Genomic DNA, 18,681 nt, shown 5'->3' on the forward strand with positions numbered 1-18,681 from the left:
TGCAAGGAAAATCTTTGCACTGTAAAATAAAAAATATACTAAACTTCTTATGGCTAAAAATATTTTGTCGGTGTAGTTTAGTTTGTCTGAAGCCAATATATATCGCACACGCATCTGTTGGTTAACTCATAAATATATCATAGGAAGGTTCTAGAGACCTGAAATTTGGTACATAGTTTCCTCCTCATCCAAGAAAAAAACTGTATTGATTTTGAGGTTTAAATGTCAAGGGGAGTCTGCCTGTCCATGCAATAACATTTTTCTTAATTTTGTTTTGTTTTTTTATACTTCATTGTTTTAGTTTTTGAATTTTTTTATTTACTATATTAATAACTAAATTCAGTATAACCATCTACTTAACGTTTGTTGGTACTGCAGGCTAATGGTGGTATCTGCTCCTAATGGTAAATTTGCAATCATGTCTAAATGAATTATGTAATACGTTTAATATGTTAATTACTAAATAATATAGTGGTTCATGTTTTTAAGTATTTGCAATCACATTAAAATCATGCTAATAATGCTAAGATACCTATCCTTAGTAGCTGTATGAGTACCTGTATCCATATTAACCCAGGTGCCGGTGACGATCTCTGCAGTGACGGTCTAACATCGATGTGAAAAAGCCACTTTGTAAAGTAACTAAAATGCTTTTTGACGAAAATAATGGTAGCATTCAACGGCAGATAAATCGTTGTCAATTAGTATGAAGTTCGGTTCTTTTTGATCTTTGATACAAGTCTGGGTGAAGAAGAATATTGTATTTTTATTTCTTTGCTGTTGTTTACATATTGGTTTGTTTGTTTGTTTGTTTATGTTGTTGCAAATATGTAATATTATTTGAAGTTATTATTTAGTCAAGTGGTATAAACATGTTTTGTATAGTAATTCTCTTTCACGGGAGTGATGTAGTGAAACAAATAATTAGTGTTAGGTGTTAAAATAACCCAAGTTCCGTAATATATGTAGGCCTAGATTAAGAGCGTCAAGTTTGTATTTTAGGAAGTTTTATTTATTTTATATGTTGAATGTTACCAACATTATATGCATTTGAAATGGATAGGAACTATTTAGATCAATCTAGTAAAATAAGAGAGTTGTTAGAAAGTGAACCAGTAGACCATGACATCGGTGGTGAATTTGATTAGGCTTAATGTAAGATCTCAGTGCCTCAACCGCAACTAGGTTTATAATTTATTGTCCATTTTTGTGAATTTTTATACAAATTAGGGATGTATGTTCACAATACAGAATGTGTTAAGTAGATATTTTTTTTTCAAATGAGAAGAAAATTTGAACATTGCTTCTAAATATGAAGATGTAAAGTTTGATATGCAAGAAAATTTATACTTTTTGGATTCATAAGTATGATGAGCTATGCTAGATAATTTTGTGCTTGTACTTTTACTTGTTATTGATAAAAGTTATTGCAAACTGTTGATGTGATATAATACTGTTTCATGTAAGGAATAACTATTATTGTTGTATTATAAGCTAGTATGTTACCATGTTAGTAATGTCAATTTTCATAAAAAGTGCTCTGTTGTTTTATCAATATAAAAATAAAATATTTATTAAATAAGTCTATCAAACTATATATTTTCTGAAACTAGAGAAATATACAAATAATTTTTATGTTTTGGAATTTTGATTGAGTACAAATACACTGCTTCTGTAGGTATGGCCCTCTAAAACAAAAATAAAATATATATATAAGAAGTTTCAAATTAAAAAAAAGAAAAACTAAAATCAATAAAAACTTTACTTATTAAAGTATGGAGAGTGAAAAATATGGATTTTAATTTAAAAAAAGTTATATATGGCAATGCATAGTCAAAAAATAATTATTATTATTATTTCTTATATTGTTAAAAATACCTTTGCAAAAAAGTGGCCTGCCAGTAGAGTTAATTTAGCTGCCAGTTCTTGGGTTAAAAGCCGGTGTAAAAAAATGTTTAGGTGTCAAATCTTTATGAGGGTGCCTGGACTATGAGGGTGCCTGGACTGTGTGTGGGTAGAGACAGTTGCTGAGTGTGCTGTTGCAGAATAGTACACTTATTATTTGGTCAGGCATCAGGTGTGTGATATGAATGGAATTTTCGGAGTTGGCATTTAGTGAGAAAATTTATAAATACAACTCTTTATATAAATTACAGTATGTATTAGAAAAATGTAGCGTCGAAAAGTGTTTGATATAAGTAAACAATAAAAAACCTTTTAATAATATTGTAGATTTTGTTTGTATAATGTACATTTCCGATTCAAAGAATCAATCATCAGGTACTTGTAGGTTAAGGCAAATAAATAAAGGAAACCAAATTGTTTTTTTAACTATCTTGGTGGCTAAATGTTTGTATTTAATTTTATATGTGATCCATTTATATAATTTAAAAGTCCATCAAATAATACATTTTTTTAAGAAATTTTTTGTCATTAAATAATACATTAGAATTAATTTTGGCACTTTTGTAAATTTAAAAATGTTCTTAAGTTGACAACAGGTGACTTTTTTGCATGTGTGTAAAGTTTCAAAATTATTTTCTTTAAGATATTGTCTGTGTATGTGTTGCCGGTGTAATTTAAATGGTCAACATAGTTTGAATTTGGTGATTATGATGTCTTTAATGCTTTTATATGTTCATTAAATCTAATTTTGAAGGATCCAATATAGGTTTGCCCAATATAATGGTTTTGACAATCATTGTGATTTTATTTGTATACTCAACTATTGTTAAATTTTTAATTCTGATTTTGGTTTGTTGAATCACTTTTGTTTTTGATTATAAAGCCGAGGTTGTTAGAAGTTTTGAAAGCGAATTGATATTCTTGGTTATAAAACGATTTCTTAATTTTCGTCTGATCGAATGTATTTGATATCTCTTTCTTCTTTCCTTTCTTTGTATGGTTCTTCGATAATATATCAATCATGCTCGGACAGTATCCATTATTTTGGGTGATGTATTTAATAATATTTAATTCTTTATAAAAATCTTCAGTTTTCGTTAGAATTTTGTGTAATCTATCATTGATTTGAAAGCAGCCACTTTTTGGCGACTTAGGTGATTCAATGAGAAAGGAATAACTAAATCTGTGTATGTAGTTTTCTGTATATATGTCCTTGTATTGGAAATACAGATATAGTAGGATCTCGTTAATCAGGCTCTATGTTGTGTTTAGTAGAGTCGGATTACCGAAAATGCTGGATTATTGTAGATAGATTACAAAATGAAGGAATGTAACACCATATCATTCCTTAAGTACATACAGTAATTAAAATAGTACTTTAAAAACAATAACTATGTTTATTGTGATAAAAAGCCATTGTAATTTAAACAAATTTGATTGATACATGGGTCAATTATACTACTACACATATAAAACGGTTACTAATCATATTACTGCAGTGCACAGAGAGTGTGTTCCTTTTTACTATGTGTATAGCGTATATGGACTGTTGGTATAGAACTATGTCCTTCCTTCCCCCCCACCCTCCTGTTCACTGTTGGCTAACAAGTTTGCAATGATCTCATCTTCTGTCATGTTTTGACCCTGCTTGTCGGCTGCTCCTTCTTGCAAGGCATTTACATCAGTGGTTGTTAAATCATCAGATTCGTCCACTTTCAAGCACAGAGAAAAGCACGTCTTATCACTCTTTACCATAGAGGTAGAATAAAGGTAAAGACCTGAAAACTTTAAATTATCCTCATATGCAGTTGTTAACCCTACTCTAGCCTCTAAAATTCCCTGTACTTTTTCCACCTGAATGTGGGTATCCTGATTATCTCCTCCACTAATGCCTACCTCTCCTTAGCTTGTTATCTCCCCACACTCAGAAACCCTGATTCTCCTCTGTCCACTAGATTGATGGACTATTTGAGATATAAACTAAAATTTCAAATATACTATCAGTTATTGTGTGATTAGGGATTGCAACTGGCTAAAAACTCTTTCTGGAGATGTAAACATTCTGTTTAAAGAAAGTGATTTGAGATCGTTGTAGATAACATGGCTAATATATCAATGATAATACTGAAATTCTGCATAATATATTCCAAGTTTTATTTTTTACAACCTCTTGTGGTAAAATATATATATATATATATATATATATATATATATATATATATAAAATCTATACTGACAGCATTTCATCCTACATATTTCTTCAGTAATGTGAGATTTTCAACATTCCTATTGGTTTGTACACTATTGCATTGCATTACAATTGTTTCTGAAAAACTTTTAAGAAAAATATTTGTCTATGGTTAATAAATTTAATGTTATTGCAATGATCTAATCAATATAAAAGTCGAATGTTGGATTTTAAATTAAGGGATCAGGTGTTCAAATTATTTATATTTATAATGTATATGCACCAACAAGAAATACTATAATACGTATTTCTGAACAATTTGCTATCAGTATTGTCAGATGTTTCAGAAAATGTTTTAATAATAAGAAGAAAATTGTTGTTTGTTACAGCTGAAAGGGCTTTGGACACTATGAACTTTGATTTGCTAAAAGGGCGTCCGATCAGAATCATGTGGTCTCAGCGAGACCCTTCTCTTCGCAAATCTGGAGTCGGTAATGTGTTTATTAAGAACTTGGATAAGAGCATTGACAACAAAGCGATGTATGACACGTTTTCTGCCTTTGGGAACATCCTTAGCTGTAAGGTACGTATCAAACAAAATATATTGGAACTAGATGCTAATTTTCATGTTTATCCATTGTTAACACACTTCAAATGATGTTTTATAAAACATTGATTTAATATAATGGTTAGAGTTTATAAAAATGTTCTCAATCAATCAATCTTTAACTAATGTAGAATCTATAACTAATATATGACTAACTTGTAGTGGCCAATGGTAGTCTGTTAAGGAAACCAGATGTAATGTTGCCATCCCTTTTAAATATATTGGTCTGGGTTGGAGGCTGAAGGGCTTCCATTTGATTTCTGGTATGTGAGCCCCGTTTTGTAACCCCAATGGTTGTCGTGGAGATCTCTGCCTTCTCTCTTCTGATCTAAGCAGCTTAGAGAAAAGGATATGCATGATATGCTAGTAGAAGCACATGTTCTCATAAAGTTTTAAAGTTGATTATAAGGCTAAACAAGTGAAATTGGTTAGTGATATGATGTATAATGTTCAAATTTAAAACTTGAAGAGAAGTGAGTAAATTAATTAACCTCAACATGGAATTTTGGTGAGTACACTGTTATAGAGACAGGACCACATTGAAATTATTTTTAATTACATTACAAATTGATTTAAAACGGAAACAATAATTGGGAATTGAAAGAAATTATTAAGGAACTCAATAACATTAGTTTGAAAGGACATTTTAATGACCATGTGTTCCGGTTTTCTTAACGTCATTGTGAATTGGATGACGACATGTAATGTTGTTTAATATTTTCATGTTGACCTGATTTGAACATTTATTTTATTATTCACACAATTAAATTAAATAAACTACATAGCCTGAACTTCTACATATTATGGTGCACAATGGGTGTGACAGTTTTCTACAATAAATTTGAACCAACAATAATTTGATCGACCTCATATGGCACCACCAACGTGGGGGAATTAACAATAAAATAAAAACAGAACTACAGCATAAGCTGCAACCAACGTGGGGCTAGAGGTTAACATCCATTCAACACTACCTAAACACATCCACAACAGACCATTAGTAATTTTAAACATTTAAGTCCAAATTATCCTTAGTGCCAACAGAGTAAATGGCAAACATTGTAAAATGCTAGGAAATAAAATTGTGCCGAGAGTTTCTGCTATGTATAAATGTAGCTCTCCCTACCATGACGTGTTTATCAGCAGTAAATTTATTGTAATAATCTTTTCCTTTCAGTAAAATTAATTGTTTTGTATTATACTTATAAATATATTACTAATTATTTACAATACTTGAATCATTTGCAGGTAGTTCACCCTGATTCTCCAACAAATAGCGAAGACGATCTAGACTGTTATGACTATCAAGCATTCTTCAATTCCCATAGTGATGTGATTTTATTTTATTTTTCAAAACGATATATCTGCATACTGTAGTTATGTTGTATACTTTGCGAGAAAAGGGATTAAGGAAAAGGAAAGAGGGGAAATGTAATACTTGAATCCACTAATTCATTTATCCCCGTGAGATTACTACTGAGTAGTGCTTGGGATTTTGTATAGCTGAAAGGGAAGAGTAAGAGAGTGTCCTTGATTGGGCATCTCACTTTTACTAAACAAGGCCCCGGCTCGCATGGAGTTGTGGAATCTTATAACAATTATTTAGTCTAAAATAGTTAAAAACAACCAACAATCTATATTAATGTAAAAAATATTTTATAATTACCTACTTGATTTATGCAGGATCTGACAACCAGTAACACTTAAGAAAAGGAAATGAATCAATTTCAAGTTCAATACAATACTTATTGTACTCTGTATTAGTTAAAGAACATTTGAAAGTTTTCCAGTAGTCTTTTTGAAATTATAACTGCATTTGAAATAACTATTTAAACATTCTTATCCAGATTGTTTAAGATTTTTAGTGTGGTAGTTTTTAGTAATTTGCCTGAATTTTGCCATCTCATTAAGGTCCAATTTTTCTTACAATTTTTTATTGCAAGAATGGAAGTTGTTTGATAGTCATAATGGTACTGATTTCTCTCATCTTTGCAATAACTAATATAGTACCGTATATGTTTTTAGAATTAGGATACTCTATCCTGTTTTCAGGTCAATCTTAGATTGCTTTCTCATTTTTCCTGTTTCTATCCGTGGGAAAAGCGTTTTTGTTAACATTCTTATCAAGAGCTCTGATCAGTGATTTTATGTAATGTGTTTTTTTTATGGAAGTAAACATAACTATTAAATGTTAACCTTCAGTCTTCACTGTAGAGGATCAAGGGTAGTAAGATTAAGACCAAAAGTTGTCTTGTAACTGTTTGTCAACAAGTTATTAGGGTGCCTGATAGAGACATGCCATCCTTGTGAGTAAAGGAAGAATAAGTTTTACTTACATAGAGCTGTGTATGTTACAAATTAACATGTTTCTTTTCAAAGTAACACCCTTTCTCTTCTGTCATCTCAAACACAAAGCCGTTTATTTGGAGCGTGCATCCACAGCACACTAGTAACTTATGATTGTGAATTTCTGGCTCGTGAGCAGAATTTTGTGATTAAGAAACAGTCTGAAGTGGACTGTACAGTGGGTGGCAATGCAATGTACAGTTGAGAAAGCTGCCACCTTTCTCAACACACATTCCTCTAGACTTCCCATTATCACTACTGTTCTCAAATTAATATGAAAGTGAATTTGAAATACAGTAACCATCATACCACTAGGTGTCGACAAATAAAATTTTCTCAGTTAGTGTGTGGTTTATAAATATATAACTTAAGCAAAACAAATTTGTTAAAGCAGGTATAGTTTAGTTTATTGCATACTGTTGTTATTTTTGAACAGTTTATTATAACAGTTCTAATCGTTGAATTTTGACAAAATTAAACTGCCACATCAAATAAAACTAATATGTGTCACTGAATTTCTCATTCCAAATGTTTGCAGAGTTCTAATTCTATGAATAGATAGATAGATAGCATATTTGTGATATTTCACTTCCCTATCTCTTTCCTTTTCCTTATCCTGCTGCCTTGTAAAGACTCTGTCATCTAGTTGATTCTGCATTTAGTAGCTAAAATGTAGTATTGTGTTAATATCCATAATAATAATTTTTAATTTTTGCTGTAGTAGCATATTCTTTATTTAAAATATAAATTTAACGTATACTTTAAAAATTTACTCTTTGTCATGCACTCATTTAGCGCATAGTAGATTAGAGGGATAAACTTACAATAATAGGCATTATCCAGTCTTGTTTATTTAATTTATTTCATATAAACCCATTTTTGTTTACAATAAAGACTACAAGTTTCAAATCAATGTAAACTTTCCGTCACAATTAATAATATCTCTAACCACTTAGTACCATGAAGTGTACATATTTTTATAACGTAAATATGGCAATATTACGGAATTTAAGTAGTTTGTGTAATTTATTTAGTGCATGATAAATAACTGGAGCTGTCAAATATAATACAACCTTATTGGAAAAAATTAAATATGTCATCACAGGTACTCTATTCTTGTCTTGGTCAATGTTTTCTAATTTCAGTTATGACCTTCCATTTCCGTATTATAAGTATAACCCAGTGTGACTAGGTTACAGGTGATCAATACTTAATTAGGTTCCTTATGTTTGGCTACAATAAGTTTTGTTTATTTACCATAGGTTGCTCAAGACGAGACCGGGGCTTCTAAAGGATATGGCTTTGTCCATTTTGAAACAGAAGAAGCTGCAAACAAATCCATTGAAAAAGTGAACGGAATGTTGTTGAATGGGAAGAAGGTGAGTTTATAGCAATTTATTTGACCTGTAATATTAATGTTTTGTTAATTTGAAAATTATTACAATTTTAATTAATTTAACCCTCCAACTGTTGGTCAGCAATAATCGCTGACGCGGTTGTTTCCGTAGTGTCACCGGTGAAAATTTCGCCGACTGACACGTACTGGCTTTATAAGTTTTATAAATCCTAAGGTCGTTCAAAGACACATAAATGTTATACCATTGGAAAGGTGATGAAATAACCTATCTGTTTGTACATCTTTGAATTCCCCAATGCCTGTTTCAAGACAGTTTCTATACAAAAAAGTAACATATTGTTTTCTCTGAGTTGGATTGTTTGTAAACAACAAGTTCCCTTGCGTGTGTAAATAAAGAGCAGTGTCGTGTTTCTTAGTACCGTTATGTCATGTTTTATTTTTATATAGTTGTTATTAACTGTTTTGAAATGACAATGAGTGATCCTTGTTGGTCAAGTGATAGCAGGAAACTTCTTATGGACCCTAACTCCTGACTTACTCAATTCTTACTCTGTTATGTCGCTAAGCAACCGGTTACATCAATCCTTGTCATACTTATTCCTTGTTCAGTATTAACATAGTTCACGATATACTTTTGAAATCACCGTAAAATGTAAGATAATCTAGCTATTTCACTTTTGTAGGAGGAGTTCAATTGATATAAGTTACATACCTTCAAGAATCAAAAAAGTAAAATGATAAAAAACAAAACAAGTTTATTTTAAACTTTTTTACAGTTTTAAAATTTTTATAATGAGCTTATTAATATTCTACAGGTCGTTCCGAACAAAATGGTATATCAAACAATATAGTTATCATAATTATTTAATTTTTTATGAATTTTTCAAAATACCCTTGTAAATATACTAAAATTAAGCGGCAATGTGGGAAACATGACAGACAGTTGGAGGGTTAATTATTGACTACTTCATATTTTTTTGCTATAGTTAATTTTGTATATTGTTTAAAAATTGAACCTTTTTTTTAAAAAAAAAAAAAACAATTTCTTTTCCTGTAAATTCTTGTCTCTAATGTTCAGTTCTATCTTCAATACCTTTACTATCTTGCACAAACATATTTTTACTTGAGCATTTAGCACAGTTGCTGTTGATGAAATCTGATCTGTCAGTCTGTACGCACAATAATTGTCAAACAAGTGCACTTAGTGTTGAAATTTGCTATGAAACTACCTCTACACTATTATAGAACGTGGTAAACATCGATTTATTGGACTCTTGATTTTTGTCTATTAAAATGTGACTGATTACTTTCATGTTATGAATAATATTGGAACAAACACAGGAGAAACTAATTTTTAAACAGAGTACATTGTGATAATAAATCATATGTCGTTGTATAACTCAAAAAGTTGAGTTTCGAGTCATAATTTTTTGGGAGTTATTGTCAACATTTTATAGCATTTCCACATTTTCATTCGGTTCTTTGTCAGATACTGGACGTATGAAGATTGACATTGACGTGATTTCAGATATTTTTAAAAAGCCATAGAAAAAAATTCATTCTGAAGACTAAAACTTACTCTGTTGGTAGTATCATGAGTGTGCAACACATAAATAAAATATTATTTGCAAGTCTCCACTCTTTCTTGAAAATTATGGTGTTAAAAATTAACGATTGCCAAATGTTTTCGGAGTTTTTATAGAAAAACTTGGACTGACATTTTTCTTGCATGATAGGGAAATATAAATAATGTCATTTTGAAAGCCATTTCACTAAATCGTCATTTTTAAAATGGCCACCAAATAAAAAAATATTACTTATAAACTTTTTTCAAATAAATTTTTGTGAATACCCATAGGTAATCCATGATGAAAGGATTAGGGACATTAAAATGGTTTTACAACATATTTTATATTGGGTGATTTAAAATGGATTCACCCAAAACAGAAGGAATACCTACAGCATCTTAAGATCATTAGATACTTGCCACTCGATATTGCAATTTTTATTTATTGCACGGTATTGCATATGCAAATGAACTTGATTGTGTGTACTTTAGTACACAATGTGTGAAAGGAATTGTGTATGATTGTAAAAATTAAGGGTGGTGCCTTTAACCCATTGATGTAGTAAGTTATGAGCTTCTGCAGACCTAGTAGCAGCAATTTAGGTAAAAATGTAAGAATTAAGTTGTATCACAATAACGTTTTTTTTTTTTTTTTTGTTATGATAGAGCATTGAAATTTGTTGTAACATTGTTTAAAATAATATTGTTCTTCTACGTTGTTAGACAATAGACAATAGACAATAGACAATGTACTTTATTTGCAACAATCATAGAGAATGGCATTGCGTCAAAAATATAAACATCACATTATAAGAACAAATATTAGTTGTGTCAATATTATTACATGTTTATGTCAAAAGTTCTCCAAGATAAAAAATTCATTTATGGAATAGAATGGTGTGTTTCAACAGCCAGGTCTTTAATGTTTTTTCTTTATGTTTTCTTGGGACTTGATGTCAGCAGGCAGGCAGTTGAACAACTTCGCTCCCATATAGGATGGCTTTTCTTCAAATTGAGCAGAATGGTGTTGGGGAAGAGCGAAGTCTGCAGCATAGCGAGTGTTGTGTTGGTGTACGTCGCCGGCCACGGGTGAAGTTATACTCATGGGCATAAGTTATTACACTGAGTATATAGAGTGATACTACAGTTAGAATTGAGTGATCACAAAAGCAGCTCTACAACTGTCTCTAGACTGCAACCCAGCTAGTGTTCGTATGCACTTCTTTTGTAAGATTAGGGGTTCTTTGTATATTTGACGAACTAGATATACCCCAAACTAAAATACCATACCGAAGATGTGTTTCAAAAAGTGCATAATAAGCAGTTTTTGCCGTCTGCACATCACTAAATTATTGTCTTTATTCTTCGGATTACATAAAGTCCAGAACTTAGCTTCCTGCAGAGGACTGTCAACATGAGAGGTCCAATTAAGACTTGTGTCAATTATAACACCTAGATACTTGGCAGCTTCTACTCTATCTATGTTAGGTAAAGTTCCCTCCGCTTCAACCTTTCGTCTTCCCATTATTAAATGTTGCGATTTTGTTTCATTTAGTACCAGGCTGTTCTGATGGCAGTACTGAGTGGCTACATTCATGTGCTATGTACGTTGACACTTCAAGTGGCTCTGTTTCCTTGTTACTTAATAAAAGCACAGTATCATCCGCGTACATAATAGTGGTAGCAAATTCCTTGCAGATACTTTAGGCAGGTCATTTGTAAAAAGTACAAATAAAACAGGCCCCAATACAGAACCTTGAGGTACGCCTCTCGAGTTTGTTAGCAGGCTAGATCTCACCGAAACGAGTCATACATTGTCCGAATGAACCAGCTGAACCAGTTGTTGTCTATCAGTCAAATAGCTGTCAAACCAACTCGCTGAAATTCCAGAAATTCCAAGAGCTTTCAGTTTTGTTAGGAGTTGTGTTTATGATCAAGGCTGTCAAATGCTTTACTAAAGTCTAATAAAAACAGATGCACAGGTATTGCCATTTTCAAGTTGATCAATAATGTGTTCTATTAGACTAACTATAGCGGTTGATGTAGAACGTCCTTTGATAAAACCATGTTGCTGACTAGTTAGTAAATTATTTTCCAGGAGGTGAGTAACAAGACGAGTCAGGGGCCACCTTTTCAAAAACTTTAGATATTGTTGATATCAGCGATATTGGTCGATAATTACTAGCATCAGAGGTGCTACCCTGCTTGAAAAGGGGAATAACCTTCGCCAATTTAAGCCTTGTTGGAAACCTCCCTTCTGCGAATGATCGGTTTATCAGTAGAGTTATTGGGGTCCGTCAGTTCCATTACACAAAATTTCAGCAGCTTCGAAGATACCAAGTCAATTCCATAAGAACATTTTGTTTTTAAGAAGATATGATCTTTATTACTTCGTCTGAAGTGGTAGGAAAGAGTGTTAAGGGTGGAACATTATTCTGAGCAGTTACAAGTAGGGGTGGTTTTGATTTAGCCTCTAGAGCCTTGTCTGCCGCTGTAACAAACCTAGAATTTAGGTAATCAGCGATCTGGGTAGAGTCAGTAATTTTCCCTAATACCGGATCCATTAATTCCTTCGGAACTAATGTGATATTTTTGTTTTCCTTTCATTATTTACTACTGCCCATAAGGCCTTTGACTTATTTTCTGCATGAAGAATTTTGTCTGTTATTTCTTTACGCCTTAACTCTTTAAGTCTTAAATCATAGGCTTTCTTTTTAGAGGCAGTGTCTTGCTTATGAATCAATTGACCAGTAGTGGTTGTATACAATCTGTGCTTGTAAAAAAAACTTTACCGTAGTCTTTCAGCCTCAGCATCTGTTTATTTTATTTCTCCTTTTTCCTTTTACTCTAGATTTTTTTAGTGGGCAAGCAGAATTTATTATCATTCCCAAGGTGTTACTAAACAAATTGTAGGCTGTGTCTGCATCTATAGCAGTAATCAGATCTTCCCATGATTCTTGTTGTAGTTTTATTTTAATGTCCCTCATGTTCCTTTCAGAAAATTGTTGTTTTTCAGTCATCTGGGCTGTTTGGTTTTACCTGCTGGTGGTTGTAGCGTACAGAGCTGTGCCGTATGGTCAGAGATCCCCTCATCCAAAACTTCCACTGTTATTGTTTCATCTTCTACATTAGTACACACACAATCTATTGATGATTGTGAAAAAGGTGTTATGCGAGTGGATGGAAGAGAAATTCTGAACATACCACAGCTTTCTCATTATATCCTCAACAGCATGTTGTCTCTGTTAACGTTTAGGCAGTCTATGTTGATTGTCCCCCATAACAATTATCGGACACCTCCATATCGGTACCACTTGTATGCATTGGGATATAATCTCAAGGGATTCCTCTAGGTTGCCTTGGTTTCTATAAATACCTGCAATGTACAGACACCGATCCTGAAGTTTTATTCTTATAAGGGGCCATTTCACAAACCATCTCTACACTCTTCACTTCAATAGAGATTGGATCAATTAGAGTTATTAGTGAGTTTTTTGCAGAAAATACCCACACCTCCTTTTTTATGAAACTGCCGACAGAAATCAGCAATCAAAGTATAATCAGTCAGGTTTAGTATTGTGCAGCTGGTCATTGCTCAGACCATGCTCAGTGAGGATTAGAATAATCAGGCTCAAGTCGTTGAAGAAGATGAGTTATTATGTCAATTTTGTTGCTGAGCCTGTCAACGTTTTGGTGTAGAATTTTTAAGTGTTCCTTGTTCAATTGGGGTATGGTAAAAGCTGTTTTCATTTTGAAATTGCTGAGGCCGGTCCTTGTCTAAAAAATATTTGTGCTGTTCATCTTCTGCTCGTGTGGGCTCCGCTGGCTGATTCAGATGGAGATTGTTGGCTTTATAGGAGGCCGGAATTGAACGTGAATGAATTAGACTCAATGCAATCAGCATTCGGCAATTGATTGTTTGTCATGATCGAAATGTAGTAATCAATGTTTGTGGTGTAGAACTCTTCTATACTCTCATCTTTAGTTCGTGATCTTGCATTCATCGGAGGCTTTATTACTGAGGCTTTAGCGACTCCGTGTGTGTCCTAAAACGGACGTCACCTGTAAGGTGTTACCAATGTTCAGTCCTGTGGATGCTTTAGCATTATTGTTACACATCTCAAATCCTTCTAAATTACCCATGTTGTGGTTTTTATATTTTTGAGCTTGGAGAGACACACTAAAGAGGTTCTTTTCCCTTTGCGTCCCGTCTAACTCCTGATTTCCTTTTGTTCCTGAGGTAGACTTATTCAGGGTAGAATCTAGAGGATCATCTTTATGTTTGCATTGTTGAGTAGATTTAGATGCTATAAAGTTAGTAGGTAGGATTCTTCCAGACTCATTTAGATGAAGGTGAGTGTTGTCTAGAAGTGCTGACATTTGTTGCTCCAGTTGGTCTTGCCTCCTCTTAAGGATTAGCATCTCTGAGTTTCACTGACAAGGATTGTGGTGCAGGTGGAGGGGGTGACTTCTATGGCGGTTTGGGTGGAGGTGTTTTATTATTGCTTCCAGACTTTTAAACTTTTCTTCCATGGCATTATGGCTGTTTTTTTAAGAGTCCGATTTCCAAGAGAACTGAGGGGAAGGTATTATTTGTTTGATAGTCAGGGGCCAATGTTTGAGTTCCTGTAGTCCTGAGCCTCCTGTCAGTTTTTTCAGGTGTCTGTTGCTGCAGTGTCATAATTTTACTCTCTAATTCTTCAATCTTATTTTCATAGTCTTTAATAAGTTCGATCTGTTTCCCGTCATGGTCCTCAAAAATAGTTTGTGCTTCAACCACATACAGTTTTTCCTTGGTCAACTGTGCTTCGAGCTCGGATATCTTTTCTTGGAGCCTTTCCATATGTGCGACATACTTTCCTTCGCAGTTTTCTAACTCCTCTACTTTGGCTTCTAGACTATTCAGTTTGTCTTGGAGTCTACGATTTTCATTTTTTAAGTAGTTGTTTTCCTGGAGTAAAGCGGATCCGATTTTGGCGGCTACTATCAAGCTTTCCTCGCTACTCTGTGTGTCACATTCTGTCAGACTTTTTTCGAGTTCTTGGAGTGAGTTGCTTAAGGGGTTAAGTTCAGAGTTGCTGTTTATATGGGGTTTAGTTTGAGGGAGGTCCTGTGAGACAGACTCCGCCATTACTAGGGCTTCATTAAATTTTTTGTTTTTAAAATTGTTGGTTTTTTGTTTCCCATGTATGTGCTTGTATTCTGTGTATAGGCATATGTCATTTTGTCTGATAATGGCGGTGGTGTCTTCCCCAAAAAATGTAACTGTGTATTTCATAGTTTTGTTGTTTTCTGTAATTTCTTTTATTTGTGCTGGCCAGTAGGGGTAACCTTTAATTTTGGCAAAGACTAAAGTGCCAACTTGATATAGAGAATTATTGTGTGTTGCCATCTTGATTAGAGGTGGGGCAGATTGATTAAATTCCAATAAATAAAGGTATTAAGGTCCTTCAGTAATTGGTGTGCTACTAGCAGTGAGCACATGTGCTGTTGTTGCGTCCACAACTTCAAGGCACTGCTTGATTCCAGTTCAAATACAGTTTTTATGCCAGTATTGTTTGATTTCCTATTTCAATTTGTAGAGTTTTAAATACAGTTTATTAAGCCTTTTTTAGCCTTAATTTATATAGATTGAAAATACAGTTTTTTAGGCCAGGTTGTCTGCTTCCTATTGTTAATTTTTAAACTTGAAATCATTAGCAACTACTCAATTCATCACCATGATACCAAGTTAAACCCTATCAATAAACTACTAAACATGTCTGTCAAGTAATAATAATAATTATGCTATTAACTTTCACAAAAACTGTAGGATTAAAGAAAAATTAGATTAATGTCAAAATGGAAAACTGTTTTTTATAACGAGGTTTGACAGATTCCTCGTGGTTAATGTTTTTAAATGTCAAAAATGGAAAAACTGTTTTTTATAACGAGGTTTGACAGACTCCTCGTGGTTAATGTTTTTAAATGTCAAAAAATGGAAAACTGTTTTTTTATAACGAGGTTTGACAGATTCCTCGTGGTTAATGTTTTTTTAAATGTCAAAATGGAAAACTGTTTTTTATAACGAGGTTTGACAGATTCCTCGTGGTTAATGTTTTTTCATGCGTCAGGTTGTAAGAGAAATCAAGGTCAGGTGGGAAGCAGGTCTGTTGATTGTTGTCAGCTGTATAAGCTGCTGTCAGTAGGTCAGGTGTGGAATGTGACGCTGTCAGCACAGTCAGCACTGTTTCCAGTTTGTCACCATAATGGCTTGAGTTTATTCAGTGGTTTTAAGTAAAGTATTCTAGACTGTGTAAAATACAATTTTTGACTTGTAGTGTTTATAAAGCTTGTTATTATGGTTTCATTGGTGATAAAGTTCTTTTATTGAAAAAAAAAAATGCTTGAGATTAGATTGCAGTTTAGTTCTTGTGTTACAGTTAGTTTCTTATAGTTATCTTGGATTCTTGAGTAGATTAATTTTCTTCAAGTTTTATGGTGAAAATGGACTTACAGTAGTTCCAGGTAAATATCTGCACACGTGGAGTAAATATTTGTTGTTGAAATACACACTTTAAGTACACTTTTAACTGGGAGCCACTTCACCTTGACTGTAGTCAGTCAGCCATGTTGGTTATATAAAATTTAAAGAAACTTTGTTAATAAACTTTAGCTGCATAAAAAAATGTTTCAAAATAAAAAACAAAATAAAACCCTTTTTTAAGTGATAAATTTCAAACTTCATATTTAGCATGCTTATTTTAATAGTCCATAACAGTTTTTACTGGTGAATGGCCATGGGTACAGTAGGTGCAGTACATGAAACATTGTAAATAAAAAGCCCAGCCAATTATAAAATTAATATGTATGAAGTGTCAAATTTCTTGCCTATTTACAATATTCTCTTTGATGGATGGATATCAATATTAATACAATTTAATTAAATGATATTTTCTTCCGTTTGTTATAGGTTTTCGTTGGTAAGTTTATTCCCCGCAAGGAGCGCGAGAAGGAGTTGGGCGAAAAGGCAAAACTTTTCACCAATGTCTATATCAAGAACTTCGGGGAAGAAATGACCGATGAAACCTTAAGAGAGATGTTTGAGAAATACGGACACATCACTTCTCACAAGGTCAGTACATTGTATACTTTTTTGTAAGTTAGTAACATTACTCTGGAAAACTTAATAAACACAATAAAATTTAGAACAAGACAAATGTGTAGTAAATTACCATATAATAACAAGTTTTCCTGTATAGTTATGTTATTATTTTGTCAGTTTTCATGTTCTCTTGAAGTTTTGCATTCTCAAGAATTATAACTGATTAGTTACTAAAGATATTGCATGGCCACTTTACATGTATAATTTCAATTATTACATTTTCTCTGCATGGTTTTTATGTTTTCTATGTGAGATCTAACTTAATATTATGAGTAATTATGAAAGCTTTCCATTTCTCAAAAAGTTTTTAACACGTTCACTGGTGATGACAAAATTACTGGCGACAGAAAATGCGGTAATTTTTGTTTGTTTTTTTACTTACCCAAACGGATAGCCGAAACGGTTGTCCAAGGTATCCCGGAAGCTTTGTTGGCCGGAACGTTGGCCGAGTCTGCTCGTCATCCGCACCGGGTGCCGGTCACCGTGTTGTATGTGCTCGCAGCGCACTAAGTTTCGGCACAAACACTCGCGAATTACACGTATATTGTACATAAATGACACGTAGATAGTACATCAATTACACGGATATATTACATATTAGTTTGAAAAGTATAAACATCAAAAACAGTTAACACTCCCCCTCCCCGAGTAAAAATTAGAAAAAAACTATATACATCCCCACCCACTGCCAAAGACTAAAAACTACTTATTTGTCCTCGTGATACTTATCAAAGCAACTGAGTTCACACAGACCTGGTCCGTCAGGGTACACTGCACAATAGTACACTATTTCCTTACGCTTGCCTTCTTGGTAGCAAACGCGGCACCTCCGGGTAACTGACTTGACGTTTCCTTTGGCTTCGTTAGTTTGGAGAGACGATGCATGCTGTTACGTGTCGGTGTGATGAGCAGTGGGGCTTCCTTTGGAGGGAGCAGGTCTTCAAGAACACGAACTCTGAAGTCATACAGGGACAGTCTCTCTGAGTTGTACATGTTGTACAGGTAAAAAGAATTTCATACAGCAACCTGAAGAAAGTGCACAAACATTTTCTTGTGCCATCGCAGGGTCTTGCGCTCACAGGGGTAATAAGATACCATTTGGTCCAAGCGGTCAGTCCCCTTCATGTGAGAGTTGTAGTACATGATTGGTTTTGGCAGCGTTCATTTTTGGTTTCTCCTGTTGGTGGTTTGGATCATCTTGTTGTCATATTGTGTGGAGATGTAGGTCATCGTCCGCTTATCCCTCCATTTTCCAATCATGACGCTTTGGACATACTAGTTCGTTATCGTTTCACCTTTGCCCAATGCCTTTGCCTTCACTGCTGGAGGTGTATGGAGTCTGTCGATGCGTAGGGTGCCGGTAGTGTAGGTTGAGTGAGTGATGTAGAAGTTTGGATGATAAGACAAAACTATTATAAAAATTATCCATGAACAGGGAATGGCCTTTCCCCAGGAAGTCACTCATCAGCTTCATGACGACTTTGACGGTATGACCTTTGCTACTACAAGAGTCATGGCTCCCCATGTAGACATGGAAGCGCAGCATGAGTCCCTCGGGTTCATTCAG

At 33.5% G+C, this 18,681-nt stretch overlaps 1 protein-coding gene across 1 annotated transcript in view; it reads left to right on the top strand.

The window, feature by feature from the left end:
• Nucleotides 1-18,681, top strand: part of LOC124361864 (polyadenylate-binding protein 4-like) — a 49,101-nt gene that overhangs the window by 14,778 nt on the left and 15,642 nt on the right. Inside the window, exons 2-4 of the mRNA XM_046815906.1 lie at nucleotides 4,483-4,676; nucleotides 8,309-8,425; nucleotides 16,923-17,084. Coding sequence (XP_046671862.1) covers nucleotides 4,483-4,676; nucleotides 8,309-8,425; nucleotides 16,923-17,084 — 473 coding nt within the window. The remainder of the gene's footprint in view (nucleotides 1-4,482; nucleotides 4,677-8,308; nucleotides 8,426-16,922; nucleotides 17,085-18,681) is intronic.

This window comes from Homalodisca vitripennis, chromosome 5 (assembly GCF_021130785.1).
Source record: "Homalodisca vitripennis isolate AUS2020 chromosome 5, UT_GWSS_2.1, whole genome shotgun sequence".
Classification (NCBI taxonomy): Eukaryota; Metazoa; Arthropoda; class Insecta; order Hemiptera; family Cicadellidae; genus Homalodisca; species Homalodisca vitripennis.